The sequence below is a fragment of the Vicia villosa genome, linkage group LG1 (genome assembly GCF_029867415.1).
Source record: "Vicia villosa cultivar HV-30 ecotype Madison, WI linkage group LG1, Vvil1.0, whole genome shotgun sequence".
In the NCBI taxonomy this organism is placed as follows: domain Eukaryota; kingdom Viridiplantae; phylum Streptophyta; class Magnoliopsida; order Fabales; family Fabaceae; genus Vicia; species Vicia villosa.
The window spans coordinates 191302067-191326435 of record NC_081180.1 but is presented as its reverse complement, the minus strand read 5'-3'; the positions used below and the strand labels follow the sequence as shown (position 1 = coordinate 191326435).

Sequence of the window (24369 nt, the reverse complement as noted above, 5' to 3'; positions counted from 1 at the left end):
GATTAAATATTATTATTGGTTTCTTTTATATGTTTTTTATTATGAAATTATTTGCTCATGAGTTTTATATATGGTTGTGAGAATAAAATGTATAGGATAACAATTAAATTGACTCATGAATTTTTTTTTGAAGTTCATTTAAACCATTGAGATTTTTTAATCCATATATCAAATTTTCTATACTCATGTTGTCATTATATCTATAAAAAAATTAGGAGAATGAAACTTCATTCCAATATTTGTGTTCTAAAATTTACGTTCGAAGATTTGATGTGTTTTTTAATCCATATATTTAAAGTTTTGATTTTTTCAAAGGTTTATTTTAATTTATTTATAATTCAAAATCAAAATTTAATTAACAAATAACTTTATAAAATAAAATACAAGAATAATAAATCATTAAGGAATATTTAAAAATATAAGAAATTAATTTATTCAGTAATGTAATATTTAAACATTTTTATAATGAATTTTTTATATATTAATTATAATTAAAGATACTATTAAAGTATAATAAAGGATATTAAAAATTTCAATTATAAAAAATTGTTAGTAATTTTTTATGATAAAATGTTATCATTTATACTAAAGAAATTTCTACTAATATTTATTTTTTTATAAAAAAAAACATGATAAAATTATGATTGATAAATACATAATTTTTTTATGAAAAACATACATTTTCGACGGGTAGATGACTAATCATGATAGATTTATAACGATAATTATGATTGATGAATACATAATTTCTTATATTTGTTTAATTATTTATAACATTGTGCTATCCGTGCGAACGCACGGGTAGATGACTAATCATGATAGATTTATAACGATATTGTATGATGCATGCGAACGCACGGATAAATGACTACTTAATTATTATTTATTTTTTTACTAAAGTATATAACTCTAAGTAGATTAAATTAATATTTATATGACAATTATAATTTCAAATATTTTTTCATTTTAATTTGCGTATCTTTTATATATATTTATTAACAATTGTAATATATTTATTTATTATTTATATCGACTTTGTATGACCCGTGCGAACGCACGGGTCCTTTCCTAGTTTATACTTTAAATTAAAATACAAAAATCAAGCTTAGTCATTTTGATGAACAAGTGAAAATTAACTGAAAAAATGTTTATGAACAATATCATAAGTTGTTTTATCAAGTTCTCTCAAATAAATAGTATCAAAAAAAATTTGTTTATAGGTAAACTTAAATAAGTCAACACAAATAAACATTTAGTCTTGTTGATCTTTTAATTTGTTAGTCTATTTAAACATTAGTTAAATTTCTTATTTACCAATTCTAAAATAAAATAGACTTTTATGTAGGCTCTTAGGTCAAACAGGTTTTCAAAAAGGCCGGACTTAGACATAAAAATAAGCCTTTGATAAACCATAGGTCAGACTTAGACTTTAAAACTTTTTACAAACCAAATTCAAATTTGACAAAGTCTAGTTCGGCCAGCATATTCGCATCCCTACTTATACACTAACATTCATTTCCCATTCATACAATTCACACAATTTCACCAAAAAAATTGCATTCTAGATTACTTAATGTAAACTATCCGGTGACACTACTACAAAAATGAGTTTACGCGATAGTAAAAAACCAAACCTAAAGTAAAAATATCATTGCCTAAAGTCTTAGCGATGGTTTTTAAACCAAACCTAAAGTAAAAATATCATTGCCTAAAGTCTTAGGCGATGCGTTTTCAGACTTGAAATATACAATTTTTCATCCATTGCAACAAAACCTTATCCTAATAGGCCACGATTTTTTACGTTTAAGACTAAACTTTTTTTGTTTTTACTAATAAGTAATACAATTTTTTCATACAAATAAGTACTAGAGAACTTAGTAAAACTATTTTTGGGAGTTTTAGTGTATTGAAGAACTAAGTAGAAAGACTTTCGAAAATTTTAGTGTATCGGAGAATTTTGTAGACTTTTGAAAATTTTAGTGTAATCAAAGAATTTGGTGATAAGACTTTCGGTAAACAAATTTTTTTCAAATTTCTCAACTTTCAATAATGAATCTTATAAGAACTTCAAAATGAAATCAGAAAAAAAAAATTTCAACGTAAATTATTTATAGAGATATTTTGATCAAATTATATAGTAAAAATGGGAGGATAATTGTTGAAATATCTAAGGTTGTCACGAGGGAAACCCTAGACAAAACCCTAGATATGTCAATCTCACAAATTTTCCTAAATAAAAAATCATTAAAATTGATATCTTTTTATTAAACTTTTCATTCTTTTAATTTTAATTCAAAAAATAAAAAATGAATTTTATTTTAATAATTACTAAAATTATAACTAATAAAAATATGTAAATATAAAATAAAAAAGAATTTTAATTTAATAATTATAAAATTTTAACTAATACACTTCAATGATGAGTTTATCTTTAATATTTTTTTATTTTATTAATTTGTTAAAAAATAAAATTATTTTTATGAATTTGTAAATTTACAATTGTAATAAATACCCTACCAATATGTGTCTAGAACCATATTAGTAAAATACTAAAATTTGGCACTGAGTACATACAAAATACAGGAATAAAGACATAAACTGTATACATTTCAGAAACATCTCGAAGATGGATACAAAGCGGAAGGAAAGATCAGGTACGGTCTTCGTGTCATCCGACCTTGAGGTTCTCGAACCAAGCATCTAGCAAAAACTCAAACTTGCGTAGTACCTGAAAAATAATAAGATGAATGGGGTGAGATTACAAAATCTCAGTGAGTTCCCTTATCTTATGGGTCCGCTCGGCTTTACAAGGTGTTCTTTTAATATTGTTAATAAGAATTCTGATTCTTTCCGGTTCTGAAGTATCTCACTTCAACATACGAGGAATTCTTATCTTAGTATATGAATTGCCAATTAGCATGGACTATAGGGAATCCTGGAATTCACATTGAATCGCGTCGCACAATTCAAATCTTCCAAACCATGGGATTCCAACTTTGAACCGCATCACACGATTCAACTCACCAATAGTATAGACCGTAGGAATACATGGATTCTCATCGAATTGAATCGCACAATTCAACTCATCAAAACCATGGAATTAACTATGAATCGCATCGCACGATTAAACTCATCAATAGTATGGACCATAGGGAAACATAAATTCTCATTGAATCGCATCGCACAATTAAATTCATCAATAATGAGAACGATAAGGGGAAGGTATTGGTTCGCATCCCCGAAAGTTCATCCTCGAAGAATACTCCTGAACTACAGAGCACCAATCAATCCCGAGCGTCACACCCGAGAAGGACCTTCATATATGGCCTGGGAACATCCTTGGACATTGCATCGCAAGGACAACCACATATAAGTGTAGCGGTAAAAAATGAGACTCGAGCGTTATTGCGCGCTCGAAATACAACAGAGTCGCCACCGAACTTTATTTATTCCTAAAAGGAAAGGGAAAATATTGATAAAACCCACGAATAAAAAAGAAAGGATAAGATGGTCATCGCAACCAAATTAGGGTTCGAGAGTCGGTTAAGCAAGGGGAAGGTATTAGCACCCCTCACCTCCATCGTACTCGATGGGACCCATTTAGTTATTCTTGTGATTTATTGTTAGCTTATTATCTACTTTATTTATTTATTAGGTTGGAAAAAGGAAAGGGACAAAAAAAGTTTTTTATTATTGTACTCGCCAAGACATTTGTATCTTGTGCCTACGTATTCCCTAGTGCAATGGGGAAAGTCATAGCAATCGTAGTTTGGGGTAAAGAACCACGAAAGTTTGTTGGTTGATTTTACAAGAGGTACTCAATCGCAATCAAACAATACTATGCCGCACCATGAATAAGATATTGTTTGCATCACTACCAGAATGGATGACTAAATCAAGAGTGAGACAAGATTTTGGCCATCATCGCATTCGAGTGGAAAACATTTAATTCTCACATGGTGGAAGTATAATTGCATTTGAATTTGACTAAGTGTCTCGTTTTATGAAAAAGAGTTTGAAATAAAAAGGAGTGAATAAAATTAGAGTTGTTTGATAAGAGAAATCAAACATTTAAACAAAGGCTTAACGGCCATCGCCTAAATGCTTGAAAGAGAAAATTGTACAAGTACGTACACACCCCCTCGTAAGTGATGAAAATGATTGATTTGATGAGTGGAAAGATATTTAATGGAATTCAAGTACTCCAACAAAGGCTTAACGGGCCATCGCTTAAATAGTTGAAGTTTGCTAAAATTGAGTTTTAAGAAGTCTTTAACGGATTTACGCACTCAAACAACGGCTTAACGGCCATCGCCAAAACGCTTAAAGAACAACTTGGCTACAAGTACGTACAAACCCTTCTTCATTATCCATTATAGACTAAAATAATTTGATTAAAAGAAAGTGTTTTGTAAAAAAAAGAAAGGTGAATTAAATCGAGTTTTATGGAGCGTTTAATGGAATCCAAGCATTCGAATAAAAGCTTAACGGCCATCACCCAAATACTTTAGGACAACTTGTACAAGTACGTACGAACCCTCCTTAAATTCATCCATTAAGACTCAAAATTTGATTCGATTAAAAAGGTATTTTTTGAATCATTTTGAAATATTTTGGTAAATCCTAAACATACATATAAAAGTGAAGATAATTTTGGTCTTTTCTATGAAAATAATAACTTTTAATTAAAAGGAAACTTTAAATCTAAAACAAAAATTTTGGTGTTTTGAAAATGTTTGAGAATGATAAATATTAAAAGATAAAAAACTACTTGGGCCAGTGGGGGTGTGACCCGGATGGGGGGTAAGGCCCATGAACTAATAAAAAGAAACAAGCCCAGCTCAAGTTTAGAACCGGGTAGGGTATAGAACCACGGTTGGATCCACCACTCCTCTTTCTCTCCAATGAAACCGATTCTCCTTACCTCTCGCTTCTCTTCCTCTTATCGTTTCTCGCTCTCAGATTTCTAAACAAAAACAAAGAGAAACCAACGAAATCTACTCTCTCTTCTCTCTCTCTCTCTCTCTCTCTCTCTCTCTCTCTCTATCTCTCTCTCTCTCTCTCTCTCTCTCTCTCTCTCTCTCTCTCTCTCTATCTCTCTCTCTCTCTACTCTCTCTCTCTCTCTCTCTCTCTCTCTCTCTCTCTCTCTCTCACTCTCTCTCTCTCTCCTCTCTCCCTCTCTCTCTCTCTCTCTCCTCTCATCTCTCTCTCTCTCACTCTCTCTTCTCTCTCTCTTTGGTTCTCTCAATTCGCTAGTAACAACAAACAAAAAATTTGAACAACACGCAATTGTTTCTCCCGATCTCGCTCTCTCGACTCAGTTTCTCTCGATCTCACAACTGATCTCGCCTCGTGGTTCACTCTCAATCCGCTCTGCTCTCTCGCGTTATGAACAGGACAACAACAACACTATACCGTTCTTCTCTCTCGATTAACAATGGAGCTTATTAGTGCTCAGCAACAAACACGCATCCATGTATGTTTCTCTGCGTCTTTCTTCTTTTGCTTCTTCTGTATGTGCTCTGTTTGTTGTGTTGAGTTGATGTTTGAAGGTGATGGACGAATTTGGGGGATGGGATACGAAGGTTCTGTTAAGTGTTGCTGGGTTTGTATAGCAAGGTTGATGTGGTGTTTAAGGTTTGATTGTGAGGTAGTGGTGTGAGTTTCTTCTGGGGGAGTATGGTGCTGGTCAAAGGATGTTGTGAATATATGAGGGAGTATTTCTGGGTATTGAGTATTTGTGTTTTTGGTTTGTTGAAAGAAACTGAGGTTGGTTTGTTGTAACGTGATTGAAGGTTTCTGGGCAGAAATGAACATGTGGTTTTTTTCGTTTTGGTGGCTCTCCCCTTTTCTGGGCAGAATTCCTGTCATTTTATAGATGGATCACTTGGCTTTTGGGGGGAAAATTGGAATCAAATTTTGAACTTTTGTGGATACTGATTTTTTTTTCTTTTTTACTTTTGCAGGTTGTATTGGTTATGAAACCCAACAGGTTCCAAGAACCCAATTTTTTTGTCCATTCATGCCCTCTTCTACCAAATAACTCACCCATTCTAAAAGTATGTAGATCTTACCAATGCTGTAAAGGGTAGATTACGAGTGGCCTTCAAGACTGAATTCATTGACTCTGCCCAAGTTGGTAGTCATGTCACCCCCACCGTTGCCCTCCATCAAAAGCTCTGCACCATTTTTCTCTTGGAATATTTTCTACCCAGTTGTATGCATCCATATTTGACATACGTATTTCACCCCTGTAGTAGTTGTAGGTTGATTCAGTTAATGCATAACCTGTAAGTGAACATAAGAATATTGGTTAAACAAAATATTTTTAAACAACATTATCAATTACAAATAAACCCTTGGATGTTGAGAATTACCAATGTTAACGACTTTTTTGCGAAGCTCTTTGTCTCTGATCTCTCGCATGAAGTTTTGGGCTATATGTCTAATGCAATAGACATGCGTAGACGGTGGGTATTGTCAGCCATTTTCCGGGTTATCAGATGCGCTTTTAATGGACACATGTCTGTCTGATATTAGACAGATGTTGGGTTGCGGTGTAACATGCATTCTTAGATTCCTTAGGAAAAAACTCCATGCATCACCCGTCTCACCCTCAACCAATGCAAAAGCTATTGGAAAGATGTTTCTGTTTCCATCTTGTGCAACAGCTAGTAACAGGGTTCCCTTGTATATTCCGTACAGCCATGTCCCATCAACCTGAACAACGGGTTTGCAGTAAGCGAAACCCTTGATACACATGGCTGGAAGGCCCAAAATAGAAAATGGAAAATTCTACAACCATCAATTTGTGTCCTGTCATGTGATAATGCCGGTAGGGTCTCGAGATCGATTACGACACCTGGCAAATAATATTTCATGACCAATAACCACTGCGGAAGGTCGTTGTAGGAAGTCTCCCAATTACCATAGGTAGATGCTATTGCCTTGTTCTTCGCAATCCATGCTTTTTTGTAAGAAATCGTGTAATTGAATTTCTCACAAATATGAGCAATAATGTGTTTAACCTTCAACGAGGCATCCTCTTGTATGAGACGTTTGATGCTGTCACTAATGATGTTTGAGTTAAGTTTTCGATGGTCCTGAGTAATTGCAACCGAAGAGCATGTGTGTTGTCCACTTACCTTTGTGATCATCCACGTACCACTTTTTTTCCCCAAAGTACCTCTACATCTGAACGTGCAATCTTCATTCTTACACTTGACTATATATCTTTTAGAATCAGACTTATAAACTTCATAATCAAGAGAGTGTTTGATGTGGTACTGAGCGATAGCAAACACACACTCCTCTTTACTTGCGAATTTCATTCCAAACAAACCACCTTCAATTTGCATTGGCAGTGGTGTTTCAAATATTGAACCATCATCTTCCTCATCTAAGTTGACATTTCTCATGTGAAGTGGTGGATTATACAGATCCATAGGAACTTGTTGTTGCCCCACATCCATTTCATCCCCCGAATCTCCACTATCGCCACTAAAAAGATTTTGAGCATCTACGAACCTGATTTCCTCAGCATCACTGTCGTCTCCAACCTCTTCGTTTGGGAGAAATGGCTCGTTTTGTGTTACGGGGGGGTGGTGACATTGGAATGATAGACTCCTGACTCATATTATTTTGGGTTTGAGATGGCTCAGCGTGATACATTGGTTGTGTTTCTTGACGTGCCTCCAGAATACACGCATATAGTTCAATAACATCTGAACAATCATACGTAGCGTGACAATGAAACATAGACCGAACATCGTTGTCATTTTCGATCTTCGTGGTTGTATAGGACATGCTACCGTCAACCGGAAGAAAAAAAAGGATATCGATAAAAAATGTCGGTTACGATCATTTGAAGTTTATTTTGGATACGATCTTTGAGATGAGAAAAATTGGCGTTGGGATTGATTTTGAGTGTTTGGGAGTCTGTGTTTTGAAATACGACCCCAACATTGATGTCGGGAAAAATTAATCCGTTGTAGTGGACTTGAATGTTAAAACTATTTGGAGACATTTTTGTTCCGGTGTCACAAAATGAGACTGGTTTGAGCTTAATATACACAATGGAAAAAAAATAGAAGACCACATGTGACCCAAGCATGCAAGACACGTGGGAATTTTGCATGTCCCTCCCTTAGCTTGAGGCCGCCGTTTTGAATGGAGGCCATGTGAAGGGTGTAGCCGCCATTTTGAATGGAGGGCACCTATAGCATGTGACCGCCATTTTGAATGGAGGGCACCTATCTAATCAATTCTGTATAAATGTAGAGATGCTGCATGCATTCTATTACACAATAGTTCTCCACATGACTCTCTTTATTGGAGTAGTGCACATTATTGCTCCGAACTGTTCAACCAAGGATTAATATTTTTGAATTTTTATGAGAAACAAATCAATCAAGGATTAAATCATATGAATGCAAATCTAACTTGAATAAAAATGCAAATATTATTAACAAATGCTAATTTAATTAATAATGAATTTAATTATTAAAAGAAATATTAATTTCAATAATAACCAACTTGACTATTAATTTAATCAACACATGATGCAAAAACTAAATATGTAAGGTGCAAAAGTCGATCACAACTTAGATGCGACAAGATTAGTAAATGAGCTGGGCAAAAGGGCTTCACGAACAGTCAATTATTAGTCAGAACTCAGTCAATACAAATGATGCAAATGGATCGTGAAATAGTAAAAAAAAAAAAGACTAGGTCAAAAATTGGGGTACGACAATAAGTAACAAGCATCACACTGGTTACTACCCTCATGCCCATTATGTAACCCTTGTCCACGACACAACCTTGTTAGTTAACCTCCATTAATCCTTCACAATATGAATTCTAAGGATTACCTCACCATTATGTTTATTGACTAAACATGCTTTTAACACTTATGTTAATTGTAGAACCTTTCATTTCTTAGTCCATATAACTCAATCCGTTAGATACATGTCTTAATTATCTTTAATTAATCATGTATTATACTTAGGTTAGTTTATAGAAACCCAAGAGTCAATCATACTTGTAGCACCAAGTTTTACTTATTAAACAAGATACAATATATACACTTGGATTTTAGTAATACTTAGGAGTATGCTAGAGTTGTGGAAGCTTAGGCATCTCTTAGCTCTTTTAGTTAGATTTCCAACGCCTCCGACGACGCCTAATTTCGAGTTACGGAACTCAAGTTACGAATTTTTGAAATTTTTCAAAATTTGCCCAATCAGTGATTTAACCGGTTACGAATTTTTGAAATTTTTCAAAATTTGCCCAAAAGCGCGTTTTTCACCCTTTTTCACACATGTAACCCACTTGATCAAGCAAGATGAACTCTTCTTCCCTCTCCTTCCCATTCACGTTTTCTCTCTATTTCTCTCTCATAATTCTGATTTTTGGTAACAAATGAATGATACTACCAAACAACCCCTTACTACACTTATTCAAGTGGAATTGACCACCTTGCCCTTTAACTATGTGCAAACTACAAGTTTGTCATTTGGTCTAATTTCAACTAAATCCTTTGATTCCAAACAATCTTCTCTTAACAACTCATAATATATTCACTTATGCTTAGAAAATTAGGGATGATACACTCTCCCCCCTTAAATAGAATTCGCCCTCGAATTCCTTCCAATTATGACGACGACAAATTCTCACATCTTCTTCTAACGAGGGAATGAATCATTGATTAAATTCCTCCTTCAGATAACTACGCGATTTCACCTAGAAGTTACTCCATCCAAAGAAATACAATCCACCAATACACTTATGTTCTAACATCTTTGTCTTATTTGAAAATAAAAAAATAATAAAAAATTCTCAAGTTAGATTATATAATATTGTTCGCAAGGTCTCAGGTTTGAAATTCGCTAGATACAAATTGCTTATTAAAAAAAAATTATATAATATTATATTTTTTATTTAAATTCAAATTTTTTTCTTTCTATAGTGTATATTAGTAATATTTTTTATGTTTTTAAATTTTATTATTTATATTTAGAGAAAAGGGGTCATGCACGGACAGTGTAAAATATTTTTACACCGTCAACCAATCACCACCATGTATCCAATTAAAACATTCTTTTATTTAAAAAAAACTTTAATGACATGGCATATTGATGATTCTCTATTGGTTGACAGTGTAAAACTATTTTACACTGTCAGTGCACTACCTTTTAACTCTTATATTTATACAAATTGATATTATAAACTAAAATATATCCATGTAATATTTTATACAATATAATAATAATAATTATTTAAATTATTTGAAAATAAAAAACTAAAAAACATTGTATATTTATGAGTTTCTACAAAAATTTGTATTAATTATAAAGAATCTAAATTTTAAGTTAATTATATTACAAAGAGTATGTGAAAAATACGTTTTTAATACAAATTGACTACATTCATATAATATAAATAAATATTAATAAATAGAATAATGAGTAAATGGACAAAAATAAATAATAATTAATAAATAAATAATGATAAATACAACAATCTTTGTTATTTATTTTATGTATCGTAACTAAGTTAAAATTTTAAATTCTGTTATTTTTTTAAATTTAAAAATATTTAATATTTAATATTTTTTAAAGTTTTATATTGTACAGTAGTTATACAAATTGATATTATAAACTTGAATGCATTCATGTAATATTTTTAAATTATAAATTTCAAATTTTAAAAAAAAAAAATTTAAGTTGATTTTATTATAAAATTTATTTAATAAAAAATCAATTATGTTTTTATACAAATTGATTGCATTCATGTAATATAAATAAATAATAAATAGACAAAAATAATTAATAATTAAAAATTAATAGTAATAAACATACTAATCATTGTTATTAATTTTATGTATCGTTACACACTTTTGAATATTAATAATAATAATAATAATTTTATTTATATAAATTATTTAAAATTTAAAAATCTAGAAGATTTTATATTTATGAGTTTCTATTTTTTTTATTTGTAAAAAAAAAATTACGAGTTTGTAAATTTTAAGTGTCTTAATTTAAATTTTTTATCTTAATTTAAAATATTTTTATTTTTGTATGGATTATTTTAATGGAATTTTATAAAATTTAATAGGATAGAATTTGAGAAAATGTAACGACCACTTCTGATTTTTTTACAACTTTAAAATTATATTTTATTTAAATAATTTACATATTATTGTTATAGTAAATACAACATGATAAAATACAAAAAAACACTTATTTTTTTAATTTTATTTTCTATCATTAATATTACTTTAATTCTAATTGTAATAGTACATTTTAGTGGAAATTATTCTAAAACTATAACAATCTCTTTTATATTTCATAACCAACCATCACTTTTTAGTTTTTCGATTTTTCATCTCTTTAACTGTTCATTAAATGTGCCATAAAATTTTTATTTTAGTGCAATATTTTATTTTTGTTTATCAGCTACTATTTTTCTATTAATTGCTATTAATTGATAAAATAATTAACTTTTAAAAAATGAGAGGTCATAATAATAGTATTAATAATAGTATATGAAAACAATTATAAAATAGTGTCTTTTTGTATACTTACAATCAGTAAAAAATAATTCAATTTTATTTGCTATCATTTTTCACCTATGTGTTATTTTCTAGGATTTTCATGTCTCATAATAACTTCAATCAATAAAAAAATTGTTTCCTAATAACTATTGATAAATTTTTTTATCTTGTTGTTAAACTTCATACTCATTTATATTTTCGTGTAAAATACAAAATAAAAATTATATTTACTTTGGAAAACATATGTCAAAAGTGTATTCGATGGGACACTCTAGTGAAACATTTAGATAAAATTTTCTGAATTGTAAGTCACCTGATAAATCTTTATGATATAAGAATAGTGGTCAAATTGTAAAGTCATTTAACTTAAATCTTTAGGACATAAGAATAATGATTAAGTTGTAAGTCAATTAACTTAAATATGGTTTATTTGCTTTCATACAGTGACATAGATACACTGACAAACTGACAAACCAATAACACATCCTATAGGATGAAATACATATTTAGATTTTCTAATTTATATTTTTAAATTTTTCATCTTTATTTGTTTTGTTTTTATTTTTACATTTATTTTATTTTTACATTCATTTGTTAATTTAGTGAGATAGATCAAGCCCTCCCACTATTGAAATTATCTTTTCTTTTATTAATTTATATTTGATTTACATTAAACCAAACAACATTTTAAATTTTATTGATAAAATGTGTTTGAGTTTATTATTAATTTAAATACAAACGACTCACGGAAATATTGATATGGTGTAATCAATTTAATAAATAAAAAATTGTATTATTATAATTAATTCATAGTACCGAAGATGTTTGTATTAAATTATATTAAAAACAATTATTCATTTTTTAAGTTGATTGTATTGTACATGATTATATTATATTGTATAGGATTAAAAAAAACTTAAAAAATATATGATTTTGTTTTATTGTTTTATTTATTTTATTTTTTCTTTTATTTGTTAATTTAGTAGGATAGATCATGCCCACCCACTATTGAAATTTTATTTCTTTTATTAATTTACATTGGATTTATAATAAACCAAACAACATTATAAGTTTTGTTGATAAAGATGTGTTTGAATTTATTATTAATTTAAATAAAAATAATTCAAGAAAATATTGATATGGTGTAACCAATTTAATAAATAAAAAATTTTATTACTATAATTAATTCATAGTAATGAAGATGTTTATATTAAATTATATAAAAAATTATTATTTTTTAAGTTCATTGTATTGAAAATAATCATAATTTTTGGATTTTAAGTTCATTTTTTAAGTTCATTGTTTTGAAAATAATCATTTTTTAAGTTCATTGTATTGAAAATATGATTTTTAGTTCATTGTTTAACGTTACAATTAAGAATCATAATTCCTGGATTATGAAAAATATTCTTAAACAACGACTTATCCTAGGAGACTACCAACTTACCTAGGTGGATTTACAGAGCAAGAATACATTCTATACGAGAGAAATGTACAAAGGTCTTTGTTCCCATATCCCCAAAATTCATTGGTGCATGTTATTTTGTAACAATTCAGCAAGGCCAAAGGCCTTGATGACGTTATGGTTAGCTTGCCATGGGAGATTGGCTACAAAGAATAGATTGAAATTTTTTGGCATGATTGATGATACCCAGTGCTGTTTTTGTAATGAGGAGGAAACTCTGAATCATTTATTGTTTGGGTGCATTGAGCTCAACACTATCTGGTCTAAAATTCTTGATTGGATTCAATTTAATAGGAAACCAAAAGAGTGGAATGAAGAACTAGAGTGGATTCTTGCAATCACCCGTATGAAGAGTAAGCAAGCTAGACTTTTGAAATTGGTCGTGACTGAAACAATTTATTGTGTGTGGAAATATCGTAACTACATTTGTTATGGTAATAGTGTGGATAATACAAAGATAGTTGACACGATCCTATAAAAGATAATCTATAGAGGTTGATATAGTGAGAAAATAAAAGATATAATTGTTAATCTGATGATGCTGTAATTACTTTTTGATTTTCTCATTGTCTTCTTAGTGGGCTGGATCCTAACGATCGCTTTATAAGTTCTTATATTTTTTGAATTAATATAAAGTCTCTATTTATTCAAAAAAATATATATTCTTTAACTTATGTACATTTTGTGTTTATTTTGTTAAGTAATTGGATTAAAATACCTATCACACTAAAATAATTTATTGTATAGGATAAACAAAATTATTTGAAAAAAATATTTGATAAAATTTTACAACAAATAGTTGAGATCCATAAATATTATTTATTTCATTAAATAAAATTTATATTCTATGCGCTTTTATTTATTTATTTATTTTTTTGACAAGAACAAACTTAACTGATATCATTACTCAAACCAAGTTCAATACAAGGAGGTACATTTCTGAAGAAACTACACCTAGACCAAGAATTGGCCGCCTTAGCTAACGTATGGGTAACCAAATTTGCTTGGCGCTTAATGTGTTAGAACATGAAATGTTCTGATCAATATTCTTAGTTTTGATGATAAAATTATATATGAATTTTGTATAAGAGTGGTACTCTAATTATTCACGTTTTCCATTTTAGGAAAAGTCTAAAAGAGTATGCACAAAATCATTCAGAAGCTCTGACCCAGAAGATCTGGATGGTTGCATCAGAACATGGTCTGGAAGACATCAGAAGATGGTCTTGAGAAAATCATAACATGATCTGGAAGGCATCAGAAGATGGAAGTCAAAAGCAAGGCTCTGAAGATCTGAAGGTATCACGCTTCAAAGCACTTCCAAAGTCTGAGGACAGAAGTTGCATTTGCACCAACGCTGAAGACTCTGATATTTAAACATTATTCTAATAGTATGAATCCAGAACCAAGTACAAGATGAAAAGGCTATAACGTCAAATCTGTCTGACTGACAAAAGGAACGTTAGAAGCTACAAAAGGCAAAGTCAGCAAAAGCAGTTGAAGCATGACTCGAGGTAGTTGACAAAAGAGTGAAACATTAAATGCAGCAGTGTACTATTCACGCAAAACATTAAATGCTCTCAATGGTCACATTTTCTCACTGCCTATATAATGAAGTTCTGATGCTGAAGCAAACAACACTCTCGCTCTAAGTACCAAAACGCTGCCAAAACGTATCACACAAAAACAGCAAGAAACTTCATCTTCAACCTCACAACATTGTAATATTTTATTGAGTGTTTAGAACTTAAACTTAAGAGAAAAATCACTTGGTGATTATAGCTTATTAAGAAGCAATTTAAACTCTTGTAATATTTGTTTACATCTTTGTAAAAGGAAGTTCCTAGAGTGATCAAGTTGTGATCTGTATACTTTAGAAGACTTAGAAGATGTCTAAGTGGAGAACCATTGTAATCAAGATTGATTAGTGGATTAAATCCTCAGTTGAGGTAAATCACTCTGTCAGGGGTGGACTGGAGTAGTTTAGTTAACAACGAACCAGGATAAAAGTATCTGTGTGATTACTTTTTATCTACCATTTTTAGAAACAACCCTTATTAAATCCCCCCCTTTCTAAGTGTTTTTTCACTCCTTCAATTGGTATCAGAGCATGGTTTTAGGTGCAAACACTTAACCGTGTTAGAGAAAAGATTCAGGAGAAAAACACAAAATGGTTGATCCAGCAACTCCAACTCCTACTGAGCAGAACAACAATGGTAACAATGGAAGTAGTAGTTTTAATGGATTCAATAGGCCACCAGTCTTTGATGGTGAGAACTTTGAATATCGGAAAGATAGACTTGAAATTTACTTTCTATGCCAAGATGGTGACTTATGGGATCTAGTGTTGGATGGTTACAAACATCCAATATCTACTCATGGAGTCAAGCTCACTAGACATGCTATGAGTGATGATCAAAAGAAAGAGTACAAAAATCACCACAAAACAAGAACTATATTGTTAAATGCCATTTCACATGCTGAGTATGAGAAGATCACAAATAGAGAAACTGCTCATGACATCTTTGAATCTCTGAAGATGAATCATGAAGGAAATGCACAAGTCAAGGAGACAAAAGCTCTGGCTCTAATCCAAAAGTATGAAGCTTTCATAATGGAAGATGATGAAAACATTGAAGCAATGTTCTCCAGATTCTAGACTCTAACTGCTGGATTAAGAATTCTTGATAAGGGATACACAAAAGCTGATCATGTTAAAAATATAATCAGAAGTCTTCCCAAAAGATGGGGACCAATGGTTACAGCATTCAAGATTGCAAAGAATCTGAATAAAGTATCTCTTGAGGAGCTTATAAGTGCACTAAGGAGTCATGAGATTGAGCTAGATGCAAATGAGCCTAAGAAGAAAGGTAAGTTTATTGCTTTAAAGTCTAAAAATAAACACTGGGCTAATGCTTTTCAGGTTGAAGAAGAAGAATCTGACCAGTCACAGACAGAAGAAGAAGATGAATTATTTCTGTTATCTAGAAGAGTAAATCAACTTTGGAAGAGCAAGCAGAGAAGATTCAAGAACTTTAAGAGACCTGAAAAGGGAGAATCTTCTGAACACGGAAGATATGGCAAGAAGAAGATAACGTGCTATGAATGCAAAGAACCCGAACACTACAAGAACGATTTTCCTAAGCTTCAGAGGGAAAAGCCCATAAAGAAGTTTGAAAAGAAGAAAGGCATGATGACTACATGGGATGACTCTGATTCATCTGATCAAGAGTCAGACTCTGAAGATGAACAAGCCAACATAGCACTCATGGAAGCAGTTGATGCTGAAGAAGAATCTACTTCTGATTCAGACTCTGATGAGGTATTTTTTGAACTCACTAGAGAAGATTTAGTTTCCAACTTATCATAACTTCTAGAAGTCAAGAGTCAACTTAGTATCAAATACAAAAAGCTCAAAAAGTTTTTTGCATCTGAAACTAATAGACTTGAAATAGAAAACTCTGAACTAAAAGAAAAAGTTTTAAAATTAACTAAAGATGTTAAAACATCTTCAAGTTCAGATATGTCTATTCCAAGCATTAACAATATTCTGAAAGAATATGACTTGAGCTTCAGAAAGTTCTTATCTAGAGGTATAGGAAGAAGTCTGTTAGCCTCTATGATCTATGGTGTTAGTGGAAACAAAAGAATAGGTATAGGCTTTGAGGGAGAAACCCCATATAAACTTGAACCTGTTGATGAAATGATCATTAAATACAAACCTTTGTATGAACGGTTCAAGTATGGTCATTCTCATGATATCAAACACACATCACACTCTAAAACTTTCCATATCACACACACAAAGAAATATGTTGTTGCACATTCTGGAAAATCTTATGTAAAATCTCAGTTCAATCATAACGTGAGAAGGACTAACCCCAAAGGACCCAAAAGAATGTGGGTATCTAAGAAAAAGATAATTCCTGTTGGAGATCTCCTTCACAACGCAAAAGACAAACATGTCATGGTACCTGGACTCTGGGTGCTCACGTCACATGACGGGAAGAAGGTCTTGTTAGAACAAGATTTGTTCTGATCAATATTCTTAGTTTTGATGATAACAAGGATATGAATTTTGTGTGAGATAATGTGGTACTCTAATACATTGCAATTTCCCTTTCAGGAAATATATAAAGAGTATGCACAAATCAGCGCTCAGAAGCTTTGACTCAGAAGGTTCGACATGCAACATCAGAACATGGTCTGGCAAGACATCAGAAGATGGTCAAAGCAGAATCAGAACATGGGTCTATGGAAGCATCAGAAGAACTTGAGTTCAGAAGCAGAAGCACTGAAGTTCTCATGGTATCACACTCAGAAGCACTTCAAGGTCAGAAGACAAGAAGATGCTATGCACCAAGCTGTTTGACTCTGATGATATTCAAACGTTGTATACACAAACATCAGATCAGAAGCAAGTACAAGTGGCAGGCTACGCTGACTGACAAAAGGAACGTTAGAAGCTATTAAAGGCAACGTCAGTAGACACAGCGTGAACAAGGCTCGAGGTAGTTGACAAAAGCGTGAAACATTAAATGCAATGCTGTACGGAATACGCAAAGCATTAAATGCTCCCAACGGTCATCTTCTCAAGTGCCTATAAATATGAAGTTCTGATGAGAAGCAAGGTTACCAATTCTGAACGAACTTATTCTGAAAAACTTGCTGAAACGCTGTTCAACTCAAAGCTCAGAAACTTCATCTTCATCAAAGCTCACTACATTGCTGTTGTAATATATTAGTGAGATTAAGCTTAAACATTAAGAGAAATATCACTGTTGTGATTATAGCTTTTCAGAAGCAATTGTAATACTCTTAGAATTGATTACATTAATTTGTAAGTAACTAGAGTGATCAAGTGTTGATCAGGATACTCTAGGAAGTCTTAGCTTGTGTCTAAGCAGTTGTAATTAGAGTGATCACGTGGTGGTCAGGATACTCTAAGAAAGTCTTAGCTTGTGTCTAAGCATTTGTTCCTGGAGTGATCAGGTTGTGATCAGGATACTCTAGAAGACTTAGTCGTGGGCTAAGTGGAAAACCATTGTAATCTGTTGCGATTAGTGGATTAAATCCTCAGGTGAGGTAAATCACTCCGTGGGGGTGGACTGGAGTAGTTTAGTTAACAACGAACCAGGATAAAAATAACTGTGCAAATTGTTTTTATCGTTCAAGTTTTTAGACTACACTTATTCAAACCCCCCCTTTCTAAGTGTTTTTCTATCCTTCAATTGGCATCAGAGCGCCGGTTCTAAGGTGCAAGCACTTAACCGTGTTTAGAAAATATTCAGGAAGAGAAAAACGCTTCAGTAAAAGATGGCTGGTGAAATTCCAACAGATCCACCTGCATCTACATCTGGCTCTGTTGAGCAATACAATGGTAACAATGGTTATACTAGACCACCAGTATTTGATGGTGAAAACTTTGAATACTGGAAAGATAAACTGGAAAGTTACTTTCTTGGTCTAGATGGTGAACTATGGGATCTTCTGATGGATGGTTACAAACATCCAGTGAAAGCTAGTGGCGTAAAGCTTACAAGGCAAGAAATGGATGATGATCAGAAGAAGCTTTTCAAGAATCATCATAAATGTAGGACTGTTTTGCTGAATGCTATCTCTCATGCTGAGTATGAGATGATATCTAACAGGGAAACTGCCTATGATATATATGAGTCATTGAAAATGACCCATGAGGGAAATGCTCAAGTCAAGGAGACTAAAGCTCTTGCTCTAATCCAGAAATATGAAGCCTTCAAGATGGAGGATGATGAAGATATTGAGAAGATGTTCTCAAGATTTCAAACTCTAACTGCTGGATTGAGAGTTCTGGATAAAGGCTACACCAAGGCTGATCATTATGGATTAAATATTTTTCCTTGAGCAAGATTTGAGTAAATCTCATATAATGGCTAGAATTAAAAGGGAAATGTGCAAGAATTAGAATTAATCCAAGAATAGAAATATTTGAAGAAAATTTCATTCAAAATCTCCACATCACCAATGAATCTTTTTCACCTCAAATAAACAACCCTAATTCTCTTGCAATATATATACACACTCACCCTAAAGGGGAGAGGACGAAAATTCTGGATTAAGGGAGTAGAAATTAGGGTTCTCAAAGGTTACAAAAATCAAAGAAAGGTGCAAAGTTCACATCACGAGTTCAAGCAAGATTCAACTCAAAACAACCATCTCAATCTCCCCACAAGGTAGTCAAGGACGCTAATGGACCATCAACAACGTCCCATGACACATGGAACGGTGGTATCATCTTCATATTGTCTCATGCATTCTTGTATTTTCGTTTAACATGTTTTACTGTATTCTCATTTAAACTAACGATTTCTATGAGTTCGTGATGATGTTTATAGCAGCTTGGAACCCTTATACTGGAGTTTTAGTGCGTGAATCCGATTACACCATGGCTAGGGCAAATGCAAGTTTCTTTTCGGTTTCGTATTTATAGACGTTTACAGGCCAAAATAACGTCATATTCGAATTCGGGAGAAGATTTATAGTCGACCTATGTTGTTTGTGTTTGTGTTTGACTCGTTTTTTTTAGGTTTGTGAAGTTGCAGAATTCGCTAGGAGTTTTGTGTTGCAGGAATCGCGGTTAATTTGCAGCCAAATCGTAGCAAATCGTGGCATGGATTTTAGGGAAGAAGATGAACAGCAGCCGTCTGCGTGGCGCTGTGTGGTTCGCTGGTCAGCCAAGCTGACCCTCTCTCGGTCTGCGTGTGAAAGTCCCATTGGACAGTCAAAGTCTGAGTGAGGGGCCCACGCGCACTAAACATTTATTTTCACGTTTTTTTGCTTTTATTTTTATATATATTGGTTGCTTGGGAATTTGCTTTCAGCTGAACATCATAGCGCAGGTGGCAGAGTGAGCATATTGGCATCCCATACAGCCTGGGTTCGAAACCCACGCACGTCAATTATATTTTAACAAATATTTGCATCAGCCTGTCAGTAGATCCAATGCAACACATCCCCGCGAAGCCTACGCTACACCTTCGCCAGCAACCGTTAGATCTTCACTCAGTCAAGTCCAACGCCCTAGAACGGGAAGGCTCACCATACACCTTCGTAGACTCACCGCACATGATCAAACGCTAAGTGCTTTAAACTCTTTACTTTGTTTTCTTTGTTCAGCTTTCTACTTTTTTTAATAAAAATCTTTCAATCAATTCTTTTAAAATTCAACCTTTCTCCTTTTTTATATAAAAAATAATATTAATTAATTTAATTTAAGTTAATAATTTTAAATTAATTAGGATTAGTTATTTTATTTAAGGTAATAATTTTAAATTGATTCTAGAGTTATAATTAGTTTTTATTAGGGTAAATAAATAATAATTAAGTTAGGGTTTTTAAGTTAGTATTTATTTTAGGGTAATAATTTAATTATTTTTATAACTATTTTTCATCGTGATTGCTAATCACTGTTTATAAACCCTAGTCTGGTAGGTGGTGTCCGTTAACGCGTTTCTAGCCTTATAAACCTTTTAAGGTCACAATAAGTTTTCTTAAATAACCCTTTTAGGTTCAGGGTTAGAGATCAGTAAATGCACTAACATTTCTCTTCTTCATTCTTAATTTTTTCAGGGTTACCGTTAGGGTTCTTCCGCTTACGCGCCATATCAGATCAAAAGCTAAGTCTCTGATTTGATTATTATTTTAAATATTATTTATTTTTGCCTTATAAAATTAATTAGGATTTACTTTTAAATACCAATGAACTCCTCATACACTCACCCTTATTTATTTTCCTCTTAATTTGTAGAGTTGATCAAGGAGTTGATCAAGGGTTCGAGGAAGATCAAGGTTCAAGATCAAGATATAAAACTAATTATTGATTTCTCTTATTCTCTATTATAATTCCCCCATCCCCGCAGGTGTTTATTGTAATAGCGTAGGATTTTCATTCTGCCTTTATTTTTTATTTTTCTGCTGTGGTTAGCAATCTTAGGGAGTGCAAGCCTTGAACCAAATTAGATCACTAATTAAAAGATAATTATATGAACTGAACCACGTGATTGTTGCACCCACACACCTTTAGGGTAATTCCTCTCGTTGCCTTAATTGTTGCCTGTTGCCTTTAATTGTACTAAAAATAGTAAAAATAGTCAAGTCCCTCGATTCCGAGGATACCTGAAGCAATGTTGCCTACAAAGTTATTGAAACTCCCTCGATGCTGCCTCGGGAAAATAAGAATAATTGTCCCAATTGCTAAGGTATCCTCGCATGATGCCTAAAATGACTATTATATCCTTCCCTTAGACTACCTGCCTTCTTTATGGCAAGGGACAGTCTTGTGGCGAACAATAATTTCTCGATGACCCTTCAACATCCAATTGAAAGACTTCCTGCCTTCTCATGGTATGGATAGATCCTTTCGCCTCGAAAAGCTAAAAGAACAAATTTCTAAACTTAGGGTAGTTGCTATTAATTGCTTGCTCTAAAATTCCAAACTCTTTTCCCACTCTTTTCAAATCAAATTTAAAAAGACTACGCTTATTTACAAGCTAAAGTTCTTTTTTCAAAGTTTTACTTTTCACACCTCCTTTTCAAACATTTCAAACAATACAAAAGTGAGCTAAGCAATTAAGAGCCCATGGAAAACCATGGATGCAAAGGGTGCTTTTTAAACCTTCCCTTTGTATAACTTACCCCCCGAACTCAAAATCTTTTAAAAAGGTCTTTTCCTGTTCTTTTAGCCTTTCCACTTGTATAAAATAAAAGTCGGTGGCGACTCATGCTTAACCGCGACATTTTCAATTATAAAAGTCAGTTCACCGTATTACAGAACTGGCGACTCTGCTGGGGATAATTTCGAATTAAAAGAGGGGTTACCTTAGAGTTTAGGATTCACTTTAATTGTTTGATTTGTCTGCTTTATATTTCATAGGCTGTTTTGGGTATTTACTTGTGTGAAAGATCCTAACCCGGATCTGAGAACCTTAGGTAAATGGCTTGAGACCAAGGAGACTGCACAGCGTATACTGATGTGGTTGATGTGGTAGCCATCGTTAGTGTGACACATTTGTTTGTCCTGGTGTTCCTTGGGATCCGACTTGAGGAAACATTTGGCTGCTGCGTGGTGTCATTAAGCACTAATTTGCCCCTAGAACCCTAGTTGAACTTGACTTTGGCCTATTAAAAAGTAGCGAGATGGCTGGCTTTGGTTCCGACTGAAGTTGGTTGATACTCGAAGCTACACTCATATGGACTGGACTTTCAGGACCTTCTTGGTTGGTGATTCGATTGCCGAACTGAGATAAGCGCCTTCGAGAAAGGTCAATGATATGAGCTCCCTAGAACCCGATCTTTATATAGGACAGGTTGAACCAACTAAACTTCAGTGGGGAGGGTACTTACCTACGAACTTCACGCAAGCCTTTAAACCTAAGGACACTTGTGTGACTTGTCTGTACTTGCTACTAACCCTTTGGTTTTCTTGCAGGTCTTTCTTGTGGGACTCACTCGTCCTTATTACCCTACGTTTTTTCTGATGCATTGCATTCACATGACATCATGACGTCATACGCATAACATGATTTAACTAACCATTTCAAGGATCTTAGGGATTTAGGGCGCACAATTTCAGGTGCTCTTATCAAGGACTGAATTCCTAATCAAGGGGCAAGAGGATTTATTTTCCTCTAGCCACATGTCTCCTAATTCAGAGACGCTGTACCTATTAAGGGGCAAGAGGATTTATTTTCCTCTAGCCATGTACCTTCAAAGTCAGAAGTTCCCGAATCAGAGGCTATGACCCACTGGATATGGTGAGCTTGATTCCCATAGAAGAACATCCAAAAATCAGAGTTCTTCAGACAAAAACGCGACCAAATCATTTTCTAATGTTGCTAACTAAAAGCCTAAAGATCCTTGAAAATATTGCATCTGCATTCATAACATTGCATCACAGGTTTCCACCACAGGTTTCTCACCTCCTCGCTGTTTATTTCAGCACAAATGGATCTCGAGCAATCAGTCAAAAATCTTCAGGCTCAGAACAACCAATTCCGAGAGATGATCTTTAACTTGGCCAAGGGGCAAGAAGAATTAAAGGCACTCCTATTCTTGGGGTACAATTACAATGCGAGATGCGCTTATTATTTGAACAATCCTGGTTATGGTGTAAAGGTAGACCGTTGAAGCGTGCCATTAAAGATTTAATCATGACACTCAAATCAGAAAAGACCATGACAACAAAGTCACGACAACTGAGTCACGACAACTGAGTCACGATAATGGAATCACGACAACAAAGTCACGACAACTGAGTCACGATAATGGAATCATGACAACTGAGTCACGATAATGGAATCACGACAACAAAGTAACGACAACTGAGTCACGATAATGGAATCACGACAACTGAGTCACAACAATCAATTCACTCATATGATCTAGACACTCAGGGCAATCGAGCCAACGAATTCTAACACCTACTATAAACCCAATGCGAGGTGCGCGTACCATTCCAACAGTCTTGGACGTTACACAAACAATTGCTGGACATTAAAGAATAAGATTCAAGATCTGATCCATGACGGAGAAATCAAATCCAACCCTCCTGAAACCCCTGTGGTGATCACCGCTCCTATGCCTAGTCATGACATGATTGATTGACGTCTCGACGAACGAACTTTTGGATCATTAGATCTACTTTCATTTGCAAGTTCTTTCCTGTTTTTTTAAACATTCGACTCATGATAGACATTATCTGTTTTAATAATCATCATCAGTGCATTGCATATATTTGTCTTGAATAAATTATTTCGCTATCACTCATTTTTAATCATGTCTCTACGTTGCATATGTTTTGTGATATCCAACTCCTGTTAAAGCTGTATGCCTTTCGAGGGAGGATGACGAAAATGATACCGCAACCTCATACAGTATGCTTTTGAACAGACTATGCTGACGATGTACAGGCATTGTTTCAATTCCTAAACAGTGGAGATATAAGGATGTTAATCTCTCGTCAACCCCCTTGAGCCTAAGAAGTAGAAGTTTCTTTTTTTGTACTAAAACCCTTGATCATAACCTGGGGCAGGGTAGTTCTCAATTAATTTGGCTGTGCATTCTATTTTAAGAGAATCATTCAGTACACCTTTCAACAAAGGTTTCAATCACAAGCGTTCATCCGCACACATCAAAGAAGTGTTGGAGATGTCAATCAAAAGCCAATGATGGTTCATCAATCATTAAGCAAGGCAGTCAATATCTTCCAAAAGAAAAAAAATGAAAAACATATATACAAAGAAAAGCCTGCTAAGTCAAAAATCAAAAAGATGACTTAGGCAAAAATCAAGGCATCCCGCTGACTGTAAG

The 24369-nt window shown here is 33.1% G+C and overlaps 1 protein-coding gene across 1 annotated transcript; it reads right to left on the bottom strand.

Annotated features, from left to right (window-relative positions):
* Window positions 1–6481: 6481 nt before the first annotated feature.
* On the bottom strand, window positions 6482–7473 carry LOC131661723 (uncharacterized). Its single transcript, XM_058931330.1, has 2 exons — window positions 6886–7473; window positions 6482–6796 (listed from the first exon to the last, which is right to left on the bottom strand). The coding sequence occupies exons 1-2, from the start codon at window positions 7471–7473 to the stop codon at window positions 6482–6484; spliced, it is 903 nt and encodes a 300-aa protein (XP_058787313.1).
* Between the last annotated feature and the right edge of the window lie 16896 nt (window positions 7474–24369).

Coding starts and splice junctions, on each gene's coding strand:
- LOC131661723 (XM_058931330.1), bottom strand. CDS start 7,473: ATGGATGTGGGGCAACAACAAGTTCCTATGGATCTGTATAATCCACCA. Junction 6,797..6,885: donor ACCTTCCGCAGTGGTTATTG/GTCATGAAATAT, acceptor TGATGGTTGTAG/AATTTTCCATTTTCTATTTT.